Raw genomic sequence first — 22,043 nt, 5'->3', positions numbered from 1 at the left:
TTTATAATCAGTGCATCCGCTAATTCAGCACAGTAAATTTTCTCCATCTCTCAAATTAGAAAAACAAAAGGCCTTGTCACACCCCCTACAAAGATCTGCCAGAGAGATATTTTTTCTAGAAGATAATTAGAACATTATTTGACAATATTCAACTTTAAACTTGGCCACCAAAAACAAACAATAAAATGAGATGCTTTCTGAAACTTACCATGCACTGACTTTCTAAATGCATGGACTGAAGATCAAGTATCTGACTTGGAGAGTTTTCTTATTGAAGCTAGAAGCTTTGTCAAATATTATATTCTGCTCTTGGAAACCCACTTAGACTTGAATTTCCCTTTGAGAAGTGGACACTTAAGGCCAGATTTGGAGAAAATAGGAATTCCAGTTGCCCAAGGGCAAAACTGAATTAGCCAACTGGGTGAAATCAAAGTTGAAGAAGAATTAGAAACTGAAACCTGAACCATCACCAACCAACCCTTGCATGGGGAGGGATCCGCGACTGAAGGGGAAAGATAACATTTTATCCTAACGGAGGGGAAATGAAATCATCAAGAGCAGGAGATGGTCCGGAAGCTACCGACTTGCCCATTCCAGAGAAGGATGTAAAAGAGAGCCCCGAATGGGAGAGAAACCGTATCTTCTCCAGCACTTAGTATATAGTAAGCACTAAATAAATACCATAAGCAATAATAAAAATATATTTTTTGTGGTATTGGTTAAGCATTTCCTATGCGCCAGGCATTATAATAGGCACTGGGGTAGACATAAGTTAATCAAGTTGGACACGGTCCATGTCCCACATGGGACTCAGTCTTAATCCCCATGTCACAGAAGAGGTAACTGAGGCACAGGACATGTGACTTGTCCAAGGTTACACAGCAGACAAGTGGCGGAGATGGGATGAGAACCCAGCACCCAGCTCCTCTGGCTCCCAGGCCCCTACTTTATCCAACAGGCCACGCTGTGTACTCATTTGAAGAATATATAAAATGGATGGGCACGGTGGAGATAAAGCTGAAAGACAGGGGAACGGGATTTGGAAGGATGAAATACACCCAGTTCTGCATTCATTACACAGTTTGGAAACAGTGCGATAGAAGAATTAGGGAAGAGTCTCCCCACGACATGAGCCTGTTCTGGTATAACGTGATAAACGAGTTGGCTTGGGCAGATCTGGGGTAGGAAGAAGCGGGTGTGTATATACACGGGGCACCAGTCAGGGAATGATGCAGCCACCGACGCCAGCTCTACACTGTAAGCTCCTTGTGGGACAGGGGAACGTTGTCTACCAACTCTGTTGTACTCTATCCTCTCAAACACTTAATACAACGCTCTGCGCATAGCGACGAGTCAATAAACATCACTGAGCGATTAAACTTCCCAGCCTCTGTCTCATTGAACTGTATCATCCAATATTTCGGGTTTCTGCAGCTTTACAGTATTTTACACTGCAGGGGGAATCAGATGCAAAATTATTTATAGGAGGGGAAAGAGGGATACAATTGATTAAAACAAACGAAGGAAAAGATGAATAGGTGGATAAGCGCACATAGCCTAAGTGCTATGGGTGGCTGTGGATACAAAACTGCAGAAGTGATAGTTGACAGCCTATGACCTGGGGAGAAGAAAATTAATTGGAGAAAGCCCCAGGGAGGAGGGGGGATTTAAGAAAGGATGTGAAGACAGGGAAAGCTCAGGTCTGGTAGTTTTGAAGAGGGGAAGGAATTTGAGACGACAGGGACGGTACCAGGAAGAAGCCTGGTACCGGATTACACATTCCAAGCGCTTAGTACGGTGCTCTGCACAGAGTAAGCGCTCAATCGATGCTACTGAATGAATGAAGAAGCCGGAGACGGGAGAAGTGAGAGCGGCGAACAGTGAGAATGTTCATTTGGGAGGCGTGTAATAAGTCGGCCAATCGAGCCACGGGAACAAGCCTCCTCCCCGCCACCCTATCCCCGCAATGCCTGATCTCTGCTGCTTTCGATGTCAGTAAAAAAGTTGGAAAACTCATTCATTTTTATTTATACTTTTAAGTAAACATCATTCCCTGCAGTTGGCAATGCTGTTCCTGTGAAGCAGAGTGGCCTAGCGGAAAGAACCCGGGCCCGGGAGATAGGGACCTGGGTCCTCTCCCTGGCTCCACCGCTGTGTGACTTCGGATAAGTCGCTTAACTTCTCCATTTCCTCATCTGTAAAATGGGAATCCAGTTCCTGTTTCCCTCTTACTTGAACTATGAACCGCATGTGGGGCAGAGATTGTGTCGGACCTGATCGTCTCGCATCTACCCTAGCACTTAGTAGATTGCGTGGCACCTAGAAAATGCCATAAACACTCCTAAACCCACACTTCCGCCCAAATTCCACATTCCTAATGACAGAACCGCCATCATCCTCGTGTCAGAAGCCAGCAACTTTGGTGTCCTCTTAAATTGATCAATCGTTGGATCAATCAGTAGTATTTATTCAACACTCACTATAGGCAGATCTCCGTTCTCTGCTTGGGAGAATACAATGCAACAGAGTTAGCAGTCGCGTTCCCTGCCCACAACGAGCTTACAGTCTAGACTCCTCATATCCATTTAACCCTCACATGCAGTCTGTTGCTAAATTCTGACTGTTCTTTCTCAGAGTCACCTCTTCTTTTCCAACCAAATGGTCACCACCGTGGTCCAAACTACCTTCATCTTCTGATTAGACTCAGTATCAGACTCTTTCCTGCCGTCAAGCTTTCCCCCTTCGGTCTATACTACATTCTGCCACCTAGATCATCTTCCTAATCGTTGGTCTCTCCTCTTCAAAAACTAAGTGCGGGGGTATACAGAAGCTAATCGGGTTGGACACGGTCTCTGTCCCACATGGGACTCACAGTCTTAATCCGTAAAATGGGGATTAAGACTGTGAGCCCCTCGTGGGACCTTATCCCAGCGCTTAGAACAGTGCTTGGCACATAGTAAGCGCTTAAACTACCATCGTTATTAATCCCCAGTCTACAGAGGAGGTAACCGAGGCACAGAGGAAGTGAAGTGACTTACCCGAGGTCACACACCAGACAAGTGATGAAGCTGGGATTAGAACCTAGGTCCTCTGACCCTCAGGCCTAGGCCTTGCCACTAGACCAGGCTGCTGAAAAGCGAAGGAAACAGGGAGTGATCACCCAGCAGGGGGTAAACATGGACATTATTCCCACAGGAAGCTGTGCCGACTGGAAATATCAAACACACATCCCACCCAAGAGAAGCGTGACGAGACAAGCACTGTTTCGATGCGGGTGGACTGACTCCACTGTCTGGGATCTTGCCATCGTTACCAGTGGTATTTGCTGAGTGCTTACCGTGTGCAGAGCACCGTACTAAGCGCTTGTGTCATCCCATGGTGTTAACTTTAGCGCAGAGGTTGCAGTGGAATTGCTCTGGAAGTCAGATTTGACATGTGTGGTAAGTCCAGGCCTCACAGTCATAAGGAAGGTTGGACACTACAGCTGCTCTACTCTAATACTGTAATTGCTCTACTGCATTCATTCAATAGTATTTATTGAGCGCTTACTATGTGCAGAGCACTGTACTAAGCGCTTGGAGTGTACAATTCGGCAACAGAGATAATCCCTGCCCAATAACGGGCTCACAGTCTAAACGGGGGAGACAGACAGCAAAGCAAAACAGAACAAAACAAAACAAGCAGTCTGGCGCAGACATCATCAAGATAAATCGAATCACAGAGATATAGACATGATTAACAACATAAATAGGGTAATAAATAACATATACAAATTAGCACAGTGCTGAGGGGAAGGGGGAAGAGCAGAGGGCGGGAGAGGGGGAAAGGGGAGGAGAGGAGGAGCAGAGGGCAAGGGGGGCTCAGTCTGGGAAGGCCTCCTGGAGGAGGTGAGCTCTACTGTATCCGTAATGTCTTTATATTAATGTCCGTCTCCCCCTCTAGACCGTAAGCTCACTGCGGGCCGGGACTGTGTCCGTTATACTGCTATACTGTCCTCTCCCAAGCACTTAATACAAGTGCTCTGCAGACAGTAAGCTCTCAAAAAACACGATGGACTGAGGGACTGATAGACAGAACCTGCTTTACTCACTTGCCGATAGGGGATCGGGCAGGGTCCTTCCATTTCTCCTGCATTCATTCATTCAGTGGTATTTACTGAGTGCTTACTGTGTGCAGAGCGCCGTACTAAGTGCTTGGAAAGTACAATTCAGCAACAAATAGAGACAATCCCTGCCCGCAACGGGCTCGCAGTCTAGAAGGGGGGGAGACAGGCATCAAAACAAGGAAACAGACATCAATAGCATCAATACAAATAGAATTATAGATTTATACACATCATTAATATAAATAGAATTATAAATATGTACATATATACACAAGTGCTGTGTGGTGCGGGGGTAGAGCAAAGGGAGCGAGTCGGGGCGATGGGGGAGGGAGGGGGAGCAGAGGAAAAGGGGGGCTTAGTCTGGGAAGGTGAGCCTTCAGTGGTGCTTTGAATGGGGGAGGAAGTGTGATTATTCCCCCCACCCCCGCCCCCCCTAGCCCGTCAGATCATTCCGGGGTAATCTTGGGATCTGGATAAACTTGGAGAGGCAGCTAAACATAACTAGTTGCCAGAGACCTCGTCTACTACCGGTATTAAAGGCATCTGTTTGGTCTATGAACCCTGTGTAGGGGTCTTGATGTTATTCTCACATTTATCCTGTGTCTGCTACGCTGCAAAGACAATACCTGCTGTATTCTGAAGCCATACAGTCATTCCTTATTAATGGAGACAGGAGGAGTCTGAAGCACACATGCGGCTTTGGAACACGTGTTGGAGAGACTGTGAACTTAATTCCCGCAGTGGGAATTCTCTGGTTTTTCTACAGAGGTATGAGCCCCTTCAAAATGCCAAGACTATCACTCAGGCTCGAGATGGCCCGGATATTTGGTCAATGGTATGGGTAGGTAATACTTAAAAGAGATTTTCCCCAATGTAGACGCGAATTTCTCAGGCAGCTGATATTAATAAAGCTTTACAAAGCAACTCTTCCCACAAGCAAACTCCCCCGGCAAATAACTTCGGTCCCCTTCTGGGAAGGTGTTTCCACGAGCTATTTATCTGTAATTCCCAGCACCTGAGAAAAAGAGAGCCACCTGCTGATTAGCTCACTTGGAATTAGAGGAGGGCCAGTATTCTCGGGGATTGCTCAGAAAAGAAGCATCAGGAAAACAAAATTAGATTAAAATTACGATTTAATCCACAGGAGATGAGAACTCTGAATTTAGTCTGCTGCCAAAAACCCAAACCGCCCTAGCAGATTTCTGCATCAGAAAGAGAGATCCTGAGTAAACCAGAGAATTCAATCCGATTCTCATGGAGAAGGAGGAATATTTTACTGGATTGAGCTGGAGGGGAGGGATGCAGAAGAAATATAATTCTCTCCTGACTGTGGAGAGCATTTTTTTTTTCTTCCAAACTACACGCTTAAAACTTGGCCCTAATTTACTGCAAAGATATCACATGGCATTTTTTTTTTTTTAAGGGACATTGTTTAGCTATGATTTGAAGGTCAGGAAATTTGGAGCTCCTAAAGAGGTTAAAAATGTTCCTGTCCAACAGATTATCCGCACTAAAGCAATTGTTAGATATTTCCTTTGCAACTAATTTAAAATACTGTGATTTGGGGATGTAGTCCTGTACTTTCTCTAGTCAATACTCCAGTCTGGTTTTATTTGCCTCCAGTATCAAGACCCTATCTCCATAATCCTGAAATAAGCATTTCATCTTCCTGCTACATTTATGATGTTGACAGAATTCAGATTAGTGTAAATCTCTAAACCGGTGAACTACGAAGACAAACTTTTCAGCGGACAACAACATCAGAGAATCTTCAAAGAGGTCCAGCTGCATATATTCAAAAAGCGGCTATTTATTTATACAAGTTTTGGAAACTCCAACATTGACATTAAAGGGATTCTTGACATTAGAAGGTAAATTTCAGAGATGAAAGGTGAACTTAAATATTGAGAAAAGGTGCTGCCTCTAGCCTGACCTTCTTTCAAGACAAGGCGGAAAATGAAGCTCCTGATTACTTCCTTGGAATTCTCTTCTTCCACTCTCAGGCAGAGCAGGAATGTGAAATTGCTCTTGAATAACCATCTCCTAGTTGTCTTTTTGGCTGTCATTTCAAAAATCAACATTAGTTGAAAAGGTAAAGTTCCAGCTGATCTCCAAGTTCATAAGCAACGTAACCACGTGAGGCAGACACCTTCTCAACTGCTCAGTAACCACGCTTCACTTGGCATTGCTGTGATGTCAAATCTGGAGGGCAGAGAAACCCGTATAACTTTTCTTATACTCCGTAGAACAAATCACGTTGATAACCCTCATGCGCTTAAAAGATATTAAAGAAAGCCTGCAGTGGAAAAAAGACTTGTTTGGTAAAATTTACGCTTTTAAGGGCTGAGACACGACTAACCCGTCCTTTAAACCAAGCGCAAAAGGAAGGGAGGGAGGGCGTGATGCCTGTTAGAAAGAGAATATTTGAATCTTTTATTCAGGCCAGGAAAGCACTACAACACTACTCTTTGGGGAATGCTCCAGAGCTATCACTGTACACCCAAGACCTCCATACGCCCCTAGAGAAAATGACGCTAATTGAAGTTTATGTGCTCTTCTGCTTTCAAGTTTCAAGGGGGAGGCGGTACAGAGTAACTTTTCACAGGGCTAGAACAATAATAAAGACGACCGGTGAAAGGGCACTTCTACTTCTACGAAGTATTCAATTTGCCGTCATTAAGAGGGAGATGTGGGCCTCTTTTATTGTTATTAAGGATTCCCCACCTCTCTGTCAAACTTCAGGTGGCCGAATATAATAAAGTCTCCGTGGTCTTAATGTTTGAGTCAGTATAGGGGTTTTGAACTGACCAGATGCCCTGACCTTCTGTGTAATTTGTGTTGTTTAATGAAGCAGAAAAGGGAGTATTTCAGTAGCTCGGCAGCTTTTTTATTACTGCCTGGTTTAATGGCACCTAATAGAGAGATGGCAAGTTTTATCATGCACCTTTAACTACCAAATTCACAAAACAAACAGAAGGCTTACCATGGGAGGTAGAGAGAGATCAGGCGATATCCTCCAGCTACTCTTCCAGTAAAACAGCATGTGGTGACTAAAATTGCTATGGGAACTTGGGAGTTCATCAAGAAAATCTAGTTCTAGGTGAATGTCGCCCTTAACATCCTACACTGCTACCTCCGGGATAAACAGAAGGTGTGTGCACTCATGTCCGCAACAGAAGAAAAAGTGTTAATGGGAAACAGGCAAATGTTAAACTGTTAGCTCTAATGCTGATCTTTAAACTAGAAGGTTTGATTAAGAATAAAGAGCCTCTCTGCCTATTTTCCTAAGACCTTCCTTAATTGCGAATAAATAAGAGGAATGGCACGAAATGGAGCAAACGAGAGGGTGTATAATTTCGATCTCTTGCCGGGGAAAAAAGGAAGCAGCGTGGCCGGGTGGAAAAAGCACGAGTCTTGGAGTCAGGGGACTTGGGTTCTAAGCCCAGCTCTGCCAGTCGTCAGCTGTGTGACCTCGGGTAAGTCCCTTAATTTCTCTGTGCCTCAGTTACCTCATCTGTAAAATGGGGATTAAGACCGTGAGTCCGACACTGGGCCGAGACTGGGTCCAACCTGATCGCTTTTTATCTACTGAGTGCTTAGTACAGTGCCTGGCACAGAGCAAGCACTGAACAAATCCCATGGAAAAAAAAACACCCAAACAAACAAACAAAAAAGAGAGCCAGCTCCCTCTCTCCGTCTCACTGGCAGCTGGAGGTGCCTTTGTCACTCCTCTTCCGAAACCCCTTTCCAAACCAGGCAGCAGAATGGATAAAAAAGGAAGAAAAGGGAAAGGATACGGGATTTGAGATTTTGTGTTCATGTGCCTGATTGAAGCCCACGCTAGGCTGTAAGCTCTCCGAAGGCCAGAATCGTGTCTCCCAGAACATGCCTACCAATTCTGTTATCCTGTACTCTCCTGAGTGGTTGGTACAGTGAGCCGCACACAGTAAGCGCTCAATAAATACAATTGATTGAGCGATAGTACCAGGCTCTGCACTCAGTAAGCGCTCAATAAATACCATTGATTAATAAAAGAGATTCTGTTTAACAGAGTACTTGCATTTGTTTTTAGAGCAACACAACTGTCTTCCGATATCTCCATTAACTCTTCATTGGTTTTGTTCTCATCTTTAAACCTCTTTCGTACATCAAATAAATATTTCAAATCTAGTGCCTTTAAAAATGAAACCAACTTAGTCACTGAGGAGTTATCCTTATTTTTGGAAGCCTTCTCCGGCAGTGTTCGAAAGACAGATATGCTCCCTCAGAGTGCTTCGGGCTCCCATCTTTAAGATTTTACCCACGGGCATTGAATTATTGTGATGCAACAATCAGGACACATTGGCAGTTTCAAAGATGGTCTGTGATTCTTTTAAAATCTCCCATGAAATTCAAAACAGATGGCAGCCATTGCCTTCTTCTCCTGCCTGATCCTGCAGTGAAGTCGAAATGCCAACTCTGTGACATTCTAAAGCTTTCAATGACAACCCACTGATGTCAAATGCACAATTACAACTTCCCTTCAGGATTAAGCAAAACGAGCGGGGCTGAGAAGATGAACGCTTTTGAAAAGATAGTTTCTCCACTATTAGAAAAGGAACGCTACGGCTTACTTGGAAAGTAATCAGTTCTTTTTTATGGCGTTTGTTAATCGTTTACTATGTGTCACACACTGGTCTAAGCGCTGGGGTGGAAACTGAGGTACAGAGAAGTTAAGTGACTTGCCCCCAGTCACACAGCAAGCAAGCGGCAGAGCTGGGATTAGAACCCAGGTCCCCCGGCTCCTGGGCCCATGCTTTGTCTATTAGGTCATGCATATTTCTCCTTTCAAGTTGCCACGAATATTAAAGCTTTTTGCTTTTAAAGACTAACAATAATAATAATAATGATAATAATGCTGGTATTTGTTAAGCGCTTACTATGTGCACAGCACTGTTCTAAGCGCTGGGGTAGATGAAGGGTAAGCAGGTTGTCCCACGGGAGGCTCACAGTCTTCATCCCCATTTTACAGATGAGGTAACTGAGGCACAGAGAAGTTAAGTTAGAGAAGTTAGAGACGCGGGATGGCTCAGTGGAAAGAGCCCAGGCTTGGGAGCCAGAGGTCATGGTTCGAATCCTGGCTCTGCCACCTGTCAGCTGTGTGACTGTGGGCAAGTCACTTTACTTCTCTGTGCCTTAGTTCCCTCATCTGTAAAATGGGGATTAAGACTGTGAGCCTCAGGTGGGACAACCTGATTACCCTGTATCTACCCCAGCGCTTACAACAGTGCTCTGCACATAGTAAGTGCTTAACAAATACCAACATTATTATTATTATTATTATTAAGTGACTTGCCCACTGTCACACAGCTGACAAGTGGCGGAGCCGGGATTCGAACCCCTGACCTCTGACTCCCAAGCCCGTGCTCTTTCCACTGAGCCACGCTGCTTCCCATAGCAGTAGTCATTCTGAAAGGTATCTTTGACCTGGGGATTAATAATCATAATCATAATAACGGTATTTAATGGTATTTGTTAAGTGCTTACTATGTGCCAGGAACTGTACTAAGCGCTCGGGGGAGGGAGGGAATACAAGCTAATCGGGTTGGACACGGTCCCTTTCCCACATCGGGCTCACAATCTCATTCCCGATTTTACAGATGAGGTAACTGAGGCCCGGAGTAGTGAAGTGACTTGCCCAAGACCAGACAGCAGACAGGTGGCAGAGAACCCAGGACCTTCTGACTCCCAGGTCCATGTTCTATCCACTAGGCCATTAGTGCTCTAGGAAAAAGTGTGTGCGTGTATGTGAGAGAGCGAGAGAGAGAGAGAGAGAGAGAGAGAGAGAGATGATCAAAAAACCCAGTCATCTAAAATAGAGAGGATAAAGAAATGCTGTCAAAAAGTACATCTTCTGGGAGAAAGTCCTCTTAGGTAAAAACAGTGGGATGGCATTCCTGACTCTGAATCCAAGTACTTTCATTCCACCTCGGCAACTAGCTAAATTCTGAACCTCCAGTAGATATTTTCATTCCTGGCTGCCTCAGTTCTCCCCCTATAAAACTGTTTCCCTGTTCTGTAAAAAAAAAAAAAAAGCTCAATGAACGGGACAGAATAATGACACGGAGGAAAAGCAGATTTCAAGATACTTACTGAAAACTGTTAAGTGTAATTACTCTGGGTCTCAGACCTCTGTGACCGAACTATGCCACCTGATAGAAATAACCTCTTGTATGAACTCAACAGCATTTTTTTTTTTTCAATCGATCCAATCCTTTTAGTCACAATTCTAACATGGTACAACTAAAATGTTGAGGTAGGAGAAAATAGCGGGCTGGGAGAAAAGAAGATAGCAAGGGAGCCACAGAGGAAATTATAAAACGGTCATATTTGTAGTCCTGTGCTGCTAATGTTGTGCTATTTTTTGCTGAAAATTTTTAATTAAATCTTTTAATTAAATTTGTAATTTGCATTTCCTTCCTCTTGTGCTTTGAGTGATTTATCAACAGTATTTATTGACGCCTACTGAGTGCTGAGCACTGCATAATGCGATGAGGAAGAGTAGGATGAAGATCAAATTAAACACGATCCCTGGCCCGCAATCTAAGGCTAGGGAGCGGGGCAATAATCAACAGACACATGAGGAAAGAATGAAATTGAGAATGAGATGGAGAAACAGCATGGCCTGATGGATAGAGCACGGGGCTGGGAGCCAGAAGGACCTGGGTTCTAATTCCGGCTCTGCCCCCCCGTCTGCTGTGTGGCTTTGGGAAAGTCACTTCACTTCTCTGTGCCTCAGTTCTCTCATCTGCAAAATGGGGATTAAGACTGTGAGCCCCATGTGGGACATGGATTGTGTCCAACCTTGTATCTTAGTATAGGGCCTGGCACATAATATGCCCTTCACGAATACCGTAAAAAATCACAGTGATGATAATAATTATAAATGTAATCGAAGAAAACAAGGACAACAATGAAGACAATAGGAGCTACAGTACAGGTTGAATTAAGAAGTCCATTTCAGACCTTTCAGCGCTCCGGCAGGGTAATCGAGAGTCAAATGGGCACCACCGTCCTTGACATTTTAAAGTAACGTTGCTGCTGTTCTGAGCGCAGGGTCCCCATACGATGTCAAATGGCGGGGATGAGGTCGGGGAGGAGGAAATTTCACCTATGACTCGCAGAGCATCGGTGGCCGGAGAACTGCCCTTTTTGGTTGATACGTCAGAAAAAGATTGAAGTATTCATCAGTTGGGTTCCTAAGAAAAGCATATACCTATACCTGCTACGCTTTTATTATTAATAATAATAATAATAATAATGGTACTTGTTGAGCGCTTACTATGTGCCAAGCACTGTTCCGAAGGCTGGAGTAGATACAGGTTAATCAGGTTGGACACAGTGCCTGTCCCTCACGGGGCTCACGCTCTTGTCCCCATTTTACAGATGAGGCAACTGAGGCCCAGAGAAGTGAAGCGACTTGTCCGAGGTCACACAGCAGACACGTGGCGGAGCCAGGATTAGAACCCAGGTCCTTCTGACTTCCTGGCTCGTGCTTTACCCGCTAAGCCATGCTGCTTCTCAGATATGTTTTTAGATACCAATCACCCCACTAGGCAAAATCTCTGTTGTAGTTTCCATAAATGTAGTCTTGCGGTGTTAGAGGTGACATTTAATGGCTTCATGGGTGTCACTTATGTTGCTTTTTAAAATCCAGCTGTCGTGTGGTATTCTGGAAATTCTTTCACGCTGTCAGTGCACACTTGCCCACCCACCATACTGCTGGGTGCCTTTCAACTGGAATAAGGCTCTTTGTGTGACTTTCATTCAGATCAGTTTCCATAACAATGTACGGTTTCAAGTTCTGCAGAATTATCTGCCTGCTTTTTTATAACCACCTCCCTTCATTCTCTGAGTCATTCAGCCTGCCAACCCAAAGGGCCACACATCAGGGCAGTCTTTCCAGAGTGAAATGTTAAAAACCTTAGTACCAAAACTTCAGTAAAGAATCTGAAAGAGTTTTTTTGCTGAATTATACTAACCGCCAAGCAACCCCGTGAAACAAACGGCACTCACTGAATGTTGGTGTTAGTGTGGAAAATCTTAGACTTCAGAGTTCTACTGGGCACAATATGTAAAGAGATGTTTCACCTCTACTTATTAATCCTATTCATTGAGCGCTTCCTGCGTGCAAAACGCTGTACTAAGCGCTTGGGAGATTACAATATAACATCAGACACATTCCCTGCCCACAACCTGTTATCCGCTTTAATCAAATCCTCTTTAAAGAGAAAACAATCAGAGATGAGAATACTCATCCATTCAGGGATGCTGCTCTTGTTTATAAAGGGAAGTCCGCTTTTTTTTTTTTCCTTTCCTTAGAAGGAAAGGTTTTTAAAAGAAAGAGCAACCAAAAATTCCCAGCGGGGAAAGACTTACCTTTCCCCTACTAAATCAGAGTGGCTTCCATCTGTTGAAATTGCTAGTCTTGAAAAATCCCATTATGTCCTTGAAATCAATTGAAAACAAAAAGGTCTGTGTTTCAGGTCTCTGTTTAAATGTTGGGATGCTACTCCAATCTGCTAAGGAAAATGCAAGATCGAGCTATTGGCGGGTTTCCAAAAGACACAGCCAAGAAAGGAGAATAAAATATTTTGAATTTCACAGCGCTTCATTCCCCAAAACAAAAAGGAGGCGGGAGGGTTAGTAGCGGATGATGTTTTTTCCGACTTTGATTACTTTGAAGTCAAAATCCAGGAAACGCTGATGCTTATTAGAAGATCGCATTGTGAGAGTCGAGTTACTTAGCCAGTGGCAGGGAAGGTAGTCAATGAGAGACAGTGCTTCCAACAAACAGGGTTCATACCAAATGGCACCAAGAAAAACGTCAGTGTATCACAGCCCATTTACCTAATCCTTGTTCAATAATTCTCTTTAAGTTCACATTACTTAAAAAAGGTTAAAACCAAACGGAAAGAATCATATTCACCCCTGAAGCTTCACGAAAATGACTGACTCTTAGATTGAGAAAATAATTACTGGCATCCTCAAATAATAGGTGCACCAAAAACATAAAATATGGCTTTGTGTATCATTCTGAACTCAGTTCAGGATATAATTTATATTTAAATTACCCTATTTCTCAACGAGGTTAGAAGGAAAATAATGGCCCAGAAATGTCTTCTATTTGGCCGAACCCAACATACTGTATAAAACTCTCCTGGGTTTATATTCGCAATGACCTTTCCATATCTCTTAACTCATTTTCTCCTTACTTGACCAACTCCATTTTTCAGATCAATCAATCAATCGGCTAGAGGTATTTACTGAGTGCTTACTGAGTGACATGACATCAGGATCTTCTGACATGAATTTCAAAATGGTTTGAACTTGTTTTGTACAATTGACCATAACGCGATGATTCTGAGTTCTCCAACTTTATCCTGAAAAGGGCACTGAAGGCCTATCATTGTCCTTTGGGGTTTCTCTCCAAGAACAGGGGCTAAAATTCGGGGGGGGATTCGGAGTAGGATATGAAGAAAGTTACTTATGAGTACAATTCTGCTTACGGCGTTCCAACTGTTGTATTAATTAAAGTACATGAACTTGGAAGCATGTAATAGCATAATTTTATTAGGAAACAGTACTTAATTACGATAATATATTTTATGAATGCAGAAGGAGGCAAACTGCCTTCATTTCCATTTTTCTGCATTGGGTTTGGGTTAGAAGGTATATGGAGGAAACATATTTACATACAAAATGTCAGACAAGCAGCAGCGATTGAGATCAATTAACCAACTTTAATGCACTTCTCCTAAATTCTACCACACTTATTTTCCAATCATTATAGCCCGTGATCTTTTTAAAAAAAATTTCAATTAAAACAGATTAAAAGGGGGAAGAAACTGCAGAAAGAGATATTTCAGAGCAGGAAAATGACTCTGGAATTCTATGCCAACAAAAGAACTGTACAATCCTCTGTGCAAATGCGCTACTATCAGCTAATTTATGGGCACATGATGTTTTAATATCTGTAGAAATACAGAAATCAACAAAATAAATATGCCACCCCTGCTTCTTTCTCATCATCGTGAATTTAACCTATTTTTACAACTATACTTCTACACCTCTGTTAGGTAGTCCCTCATTATCAAAGTTGCATAATCTTTTCTGTGAACAGGTCATTCTATAAAGGCAGATATGGGAACACGCTACGATTACTTTCTCATCCGTGCTTCAGATACTGTTTTCAAAAGTTTCAACAATGATTTCCCGCAGAAATACGCCATTTTTCATTTGAACAAAAATGTTATAAGCAACACACTGACAGAATTTATGGTGCATCAGGAAAGAAACAGAATGAAATGTTGTTAAAGCATTTCCCTATTTAATGGTTTTTTTTTTTTTTTTACATGTGTTTATTTTTTAGTGCATCCTGGCTCAAGGCCCATATCATGTTTTCTCACATATAGCATTTTTAAAGCCCGGTCCCCAGACAACTGCCATAGAGCAATTTTGTTGTAATAGGATCTAACAGCTTAGCTACAGAAGGTCTTCTCTAGATCCCTTCCCATCTGGTGGTGAGCACTGACTTCTCACCACCACCAAGTTTCTACTGGAGCAAATGTTGACACTGCTCTTTTAGTCTCTGTCTTGGTTATATCCTGATTTCTTCAACCAGCGTGATAGATGAGGTTCCCTAGAAATTAGCAAAACCTTGCACTTCCAACAAAAATGGGGGAAGGTGAAAAAAATTCAACAGTTAAAAAAAAGCTCAAACATCTGGGTGGCAGAGATTCAGAGAAACAAGACCAGGGAGAGAAAATAACATCACTGACTCGCTTGGCACAAAAAAAAGGAGGCTTTCTATTTGGCTCTTTTAAGAACAGGGGCTCCATCTAATTCCATGGTCTCCTAATATCTCGAGATGATTCTCAAGGAAAGTAAGCACTCAAAAAACACCACTGATTGGCTGAAAGAAGATGGGGTATGCGTGGCTTAGTGGAAAGAGCATGGGCTTGGGAGTCAGAGGACATGGGTTCTGATCCCAGCTCTGCCACTTGTCTGCCGTGTGACCTTGGGCAAGCCACTTAAATTTTCCCTACCTCAGTTACCTCGTCGGTAAAACGGGGATGAAGACTGTGAGCCCCACGGGGGACAATGTGATTACCCTGTATCTCCCCCAGCGCTTAGAAGAGTGCTTGGAAAGCGCTCCGACGTTAAGAAAGTGCTTAATGAATACCGTTATCATTATTATTATTATAACAGCCAAAGTTATCTTCCTAACACCACTCAAAAACTGTGATGTCCTGGACCAGGTAGATCATTAACATTCTCCCTGTTTCTATTCTGTCAAGTTAATAATGTTGGTATTTGTTAAGCGCTTACTATGTGCAGAGCACTGTTCTAAGCGCTGGGGTAGATACAGGGTCATCAGGTTGTCCCACGTGAGGCTCACAGTCTTAATCCCCATTTTACAGATGAGGGAACTGAGGCCGAGAGAAGTGAAGTGACTCGCCCACAGTCACACAGCTGACAAGTGGCAGAGCCGGGATTCAAACCCCTGACCTCTGACTCCCAGCGTGGGCTCTTTCCACTGAGCCACGCTGCTTCCCGTTCTGAAATAGACCTAAGAATATGAACAGAAGAGAAGCTAGCTGGGCTCTCAGGACGTCATCTACCATCAACAAAGTCTCTTTCACCTAGAGCTGGTTAAGGCTCCTCATAGCAGCACAGCCCTCCAATTTGAAATGAAAAAACAAAATGCGCAAAGTGTACCAGAATCATCTGTATTTCCAGGATTTAAGGGAAGCGCCCGAATGCGTGTTTCTCACACACACAAAGAAACCCACCCCTCAGAGCAGGTCACGAGTTTATTTGGTGGACTGTTTTTCTATTATTAGTTTCAAGAAGACTTGTGATTCACTTGCGTAAAGATCAGGATTGTTTGAGGTTTTCCATAGCTCCTCTGAGAGCTGGGGGGTATCTTGTGAAAAATAAAATGACAACTGACTTTCATTTTAATGAGATCATGTTCAATTAGTCATCTTTGAAATTCTAGGACATAAGCTGGCTATGACTGTTGTTTTGTGTTTTTTTTTTTTTAAAAAAAAAAAAAACTACTTCAGGCATACAAGATGTGCTGTCATTCAATTTACTAAGATCTTTAGCTTCCAGCTCCTTTAGATACTACCCTTCCTCCTTCCTTCCCTCCCCCACCACAACCTAATTCTGGCACCTTTCCTCTACCCCCTCCCCCGAGGGCACTGAGGACCTGTTTAATTTTTCAGCCATGATACTGTATATCCTGTTCCCATGTTATTTCATTCCTTTAGTGGCCCAGTGGCTTCTCTTCTCATCAATCTCTTCACTTTTAAGCATTCGAAATAATCAATAGTCTGGATTCACCTCCTCAGCAGTCCTTCCCTACATTTCAGTGGCCCCTCACTAATGAGCTTCTAACCCTTTCGGCTTTGTTTCATAACCTGCAATCGCTATTCTATTTGATCTGTTATGTTCCTACTTCTGAGCATTAGTAAAATCCTGGAGCATATCTGGATAGCCAAATCCATCCATCATCTGCTCCTTCTTTATGAGAATTCTTTCAATTATTTCCTTCCCATCGCTATCATTTGGTCTGCTGGTCTAGAGCAACCCCCGTAACCGTAACCTCTGAACTACATCAATTCTAGATTAGCCTCATTGGTTTTAATTGTCCTGACTCCTATTACTGCTAAACCCCTTCGTACATTGGTCACAGCTATTCCTCCCTCTAGTCCTCCCACTGGGATATAAATCATCTCTATTCTTATCATTTTCTCGGCTGTGCTATATCATATAAACTCTACCGATTGACGGATCCAAAGGGTTAACAACTGACAGCAGGCACTCCAAAAATTAGGTTAGAATTTGGTAGACACACGATATGAAAGAATAACAATCATAATACTGGTATTTGTTAGGCCCTGACTATATGCTAGGCTCCAAACTAAGTGCTGGGGGTAGACACAAGATAATTTCATCAGACGCCGTCCCTGTTCCACGTGGGGCTCAAAGTCTAAGTGGGACGGAGAACAGGTACCATCCCTATTTTGCAAATGAGGAAACTGAGGCGCAGAGAAATTAAGTGACTCGCCCACGGTCACGCAGCAGGCAAGCGAGGCTGGGATTAGAACCCAGGTCACCTGACTCCCGGCCCGCGTTCTTTCCAGGAGGCCACACTGCTTCTCAAGATGTTATGTTACCCCACACAGTAGGTCGTCACTTTTCCCATCTGGCTCCATTCAACAGAGATGATAGAAACAGGGATGAAATAAATTAGCATCAAAAAATCATCAATTTCGTCCTCCCCTTATTCGGTGCTGCAATAACATTACGCTATGCTCACCGTAGCACAGCTATGCTGGGTGGGACACAAAAGGAGAACGAACGGCAGCTCGTTGTACACACTGCTGCTGTACAAACAGCGGAAAGCGATCAATCGAGCAACCACCGGTTTTTACCGTGTGCAGAGCACTGGGCTAAGCACGTGGGCGAGTACAATATAACAGAGTTGGTAGACGCATTCCCTGCCCACAGCAAGCTTGCGGTCTCTGAAAGCAACAAAGAGGGAGGAAGGACAAGGTAAAACAGTCTCAGACAACGCCATCTCAGCCGAAAACGGGGAGTCGGTTGTTGACGACAGACCGGCACTGTGCAAAAGAGACAAAAATGCCAGGTGCTACCGATATTAAGTACGACCTTTTCGTGTGACGAATGTAGCCTAGACTGTGACTTTTTCAGCCACAGGCAATCCTACGTGAACTTGACCACTAGTGGTGTCTTCTCTGAACAGGAAGGACAACCGTACGTACCATTAAAATTGGCGCATAGGGTGGACACACCCAAGATAATCACAAAAAGAACAGAGCTCATACGTTGTTCGGTCAGTTGCCAAGGTAAAAGGCTGGGATTTTAGTACTACTGCGGCTCTTGGTTTTTTTCATTTTTTAATGTTTTGTTTTGGGGGGGGGGGGCAGGGGGGTGGAGAAGAGACTAATAGCTCTTTGGTATCAAGAGTATGTTTTTATTAAACTTTGCTTTACTGCATTTGCTTTTCAAACAACAGTAACGGGTCATAGGAGAAATACCAGTAAACGATACATAAAACAGATATTCATGAATACTTAATAGAAGAATTCAAACACAGCGAGTTTTGCTCCCCTCCACAGCTCGCAGTATTAAAAATATGAGACACAGCCAGATCCCTCCCACAGGAATAAGTGCATCCGTCATTCCAGGTGGAAGAAGGAAAAGCGGAAGGGGAGAAACACCATTCTCCTACAGAAATGAAAATTCTTCTTAGATTGAGTAATGCACAGTTTGTGACTGGGGAAACTAGTAAATTTTTAAAATTGCCCTTTAATTCACCACAACAGAAACAGCATCATTACTTCTTTGCTTCAAGTCAGTGGTAATGATAGAGGGGGCAAATTTTCGGTTTACTGAGGTGGAAACTGTTTCCTCATGATGCCCAGCAGCTTCAACCCATATAGAGGGAAATACATTAAACCAGTGCCGCGCCACGTAATAAGTCAGTCGTCCGCTGTCACCTCTCTGCTTAACACTTTTCTAGGTACCTCGGCCTCGCATTTCCATACCAGGAAAGACGGTTTAAGGAGTGAGGTGGGAACAGTAAACTCGGCCTGTCGATTTCTCTAAAACTTTCATTCTTTATTTCTCACCAGGAACTGCTGGGGCAGAAATCAGAGGAATTATTAATATGAACCCCCCCCTTGAATTTATCTAGCATCCAGCTCACAGAGGTGCTCAAGGAATTTTCCAGGCCGGTGTTTTCTCACAACATCTCTGTTGTGAGAAAAAGCGCTTAGTTCAGTGCTCTGCACGCAGTTAAGCGCTCGATAAATACGACTGAATGAATGAAGGGATGCATGGTGGGTAGCGAGCAGACCTCATGAACGCATTTCCCTGCGGCATATCCCAACCAACTTTCTACCCACATCCTCCCTCGTGACCTACCGTAATGTCCTCGGCGGCATCGGTGCCGTTCTAAACCTCCACTCCCCAACATCCGGCAAATTCTAGGGCTCTGCCAGGCAAGTCTGGATACAGAGAGAAAGACTGCACCAAGAGGCCGATTAGTGGCCTGCGATGACCTAGACACGACTGGGGAACCTGGGGACGGATGTCTACGCGAATGGAGGAAGGATGAAAAGATATCTTGGGACAAAAGCATTTGAAGAGTCAGTAATGGGGTTGGGAGGGCACGCACAGAACCTTCGCATCGCACCCATAATACCTTCTATCTGAAAGGCACGTACATTCCCCGGCAGGACTATTTATCTTCATTCATTCGTTCAATCCTATTTATTGAGCACTTACTGTGTGCAGAGCCCTGTACTAAGCGCTTGGGAGAGTACGACAATAAACAGACACATTCTCCGCCCACAACGAGCTTACGGTCTAGAGCGGGGCGACGGACATCAATACGAATCAATAAATTACCGATATACACGTAGGTGTTGAGGGGCTGGGATGGGGAGAGAATAAAGGGAGCAAGGCAGGGGGACGCAGAAGGGAGTGGGAGAAGAGGAAAGCAGGGGGGCCTGGTCTGGGAAGGCCTCTTGGAGGAGACGGGCCTTCGATGAGACTTTGAAGTGAGGGGGAGAGTATTGGATGTGAGGGAGGGTGTTCCAGGCCACAGGCTTGCTCGTCCGCATTTATGTTACCAACTTGCCTCCCCCAGATTACAGGCAACTTCCAACCTGTCACCTCCTCTGCCTGGATCTGCTGAGTCTCATCATCCAGTAGTCCAGAAGAGCATGCCACAAGAACCTCATCACAGGGCATTAGGAACTCTTGGCGCCCAAGATGCCTAGAAAAAAACTTCCTAAATGAGACTTTCCTCAGCTGTTTTATGTCGGTCACATGGTCATAACACCGCATATGTAACTCTTCTAATCTCTCTTCTTAGGACCGGTGAGGGCTTTGAATGGAAAGAAAAGCCCTGGATTACTCTTACCACGCTCTGCGAGCCGAGGCAAATCATTTCAAGCCTGTGCACCTCTGTTGGACCATTTATAATTAACGTGGCCACTGGACGCGGCCATTTTGGCAGGCAGCACCTAGACTCGGGGGGCCGCCGGTGGCCAACAGCTCCCCTGCCACCTCCGGTAATCGTGAATTTATGTACACCCACTTGAGCACTCGTGGCTCAGTGGAAAGAGCCCGGGCTTGGGAGTCAGAGGTCATAGGTTCGAATCCCGGCTCTGCCACTTGTCAGCCGTGTGACTGTGGACAGGTCACTTCTCTGTGCCTCAGTTACCTCACCTGTAAAATGGGGATTAACTAGGAGCCTCGCGTGGGACAACCTGATTACCCTGTATCTCCCCCAGCGCTTAGAACAGTGCTCTGCACATAGTAAGCGCTTGACAGATACCAACATCATTATTATTATTATTACGTCTGCTCAGTTGATTTATTTCGCCCACTCCAGTTGTGAATATCTTTTCACCCCATTACAGTGTGAGCTCCTTGTGGGCAGGGAAGACGTCATTTCTTTATTCTGTAGTTCCCGGGTGCCTCGTGCGGTGCCCCGTGCCCACTGAGTGCTCAATAAATGCTACTTCTACAATCATCACCATCCTGAGAGGTCTGCTGCCGCCATCCTCAACTGGAGAGTGGCAACGATAACGTTGGCGCACAGCTCCTTGAGGGTGACGACGGTAAACTGAGGCTGAGGGGGGATGCCCAGAGTGACCTGTGATTGGTGCTTCCCTAGGCTGGCCCAGGACGGGGCTGGCATCACCGTACCACAGCTAAGTGGGGGGGGGTGGGGGGGGAAGGGTGCCCCACCTAGGCTCCAGGGGTCTTCTGGCCCATCCTCCTTCTGCCTTGGGCCTCCGGTGGCCTCATGTGTAATGTGGATTTAAAATTTATATTCCGGCGTTGTCTGGTGAGGCCTGACAAACAACAGCTTTTAGAGAAATGGGAGATGCTATGTAGGCAATATATTATTAACTGAATATATCAACAACTCCCCACTCGTCCTCAGATTTAGGTCACAGTGCTATATATTCTTTGTCGAAGCTTTGATATCGAGCCTTTTTTGCCTCAAGGCACCTAGTAGAAGCCATTAAGGGAGGACTGAAGCGGGAATATTTTACCCATGAAACTTTTCATTAAGAGACTTATTGTTCAGCGTTGAATCGACAAAGGCTTCTCAGATGCTACAATGACAGAATATTTCAGAGCTGGTCAAACAAATGTCTAAGTTGGAGCCTGTGAACTCTCACAATTTCAGATCTCAAAACCAATTTTAATTATGCTGCAATGTGTGCATATGCCTATGCCAAACTGAAATTTACTCTAAACTTTACAGTCAAGGACTCTAACAGGACTCCTATTTGCATTTGAGAATAATTTTATTCAGCATTCTCTTCTTGGGGTGAAATTCTGCCCGGTCAGTCAGGGAAGGACGGCAAAACTAGCGTGTCTTGCGTCGGCTCCCGCAAGTTGGTTAAATGGTTTTACTCTTATTCATTATCTTCGACAGCACTGGGGTCCATTAACCACCTACTCTGTGCACAGGACTATAGAGAATTACAAGAAATATGTCCTTGCACGGATGGATTTACAAATCAGTGGCATTTAAATCCTTTAGGGAACCCTGGTGAATTAAGGGGCTACAGTTAGACGGCTAAGATTTTTCTGTATGTTAAGTACAGTACCCAGTGAAGAAGCCTCACAGAATCATTTAAGATCTGCTTTCGTTAGAAGGCGATACAATTTTAGGAGTCTGGTAGAATTCTGAGCTCACTGAAGGTAGCTGTATCTCCTACACTCTGTTCTCACAAATTCTCCAATGATCTCTTTACTGCAAAAGCTAAACTACACTTCGGCACCCCTCTCTAATAGCTCTCTGTTGGGCTTCTGATCGTCCTATTCCTGTACCTTT

At 44.2% G+C, this 22,043-nt stretch overlaps 1 protein-coding gene across 5 annotated transcripts in view; it reads right to left on the bottom strand.

The window, feature by feature from the left end:
- Positions 1-22,043, bottom strand: part of COMMD10 (COMM domain containing 10) — a 240,622-nt gene that overhangs the window by 110,116 nt on the left and 108,463 nt on the right. The window contains exon 6 of one of the 5 annotated variants that reach the window (XM_029055695.2): positions 5,890-6,307. The exons of the other annotated variants lie outside the window; for them this stretch is intronic. Coding sequence (XP_028911528.1) covers positions 6,302-6,307 — 6 coding nt within the window. The 3' untranslated portion in view covers positions 5,890-6,301. Of the gene's footprint in view, positions 1-5,889; positions 6,308-22,043 lie in introns of those variants that run through there. 5 annotated transcript variants of the gene reach the window in all.

This window comes from Ornithorhynchus anatinus, chromosome X5 (assembly GCF_004115215.2).
Source record: "Ornithorhynchus anatinus isolate Pmale09 chromosome X5, mOrnAna1.pri.v4, whole genome shotgun sequence".
NCBI classification, from domain to species: domain Eukaryota; kingdom Metazoa; phylum Chordata; class Mammalia; order Monotremata; family Ornithorhynchidae; genus Ornithorhynchus; species Ornithorhynchus anatinus.
The sequence above is the reverse complement of the archived record's forward strand: the minus strand, read 5'-3'. Positions and strand labels throughout refer to the sequence as shown.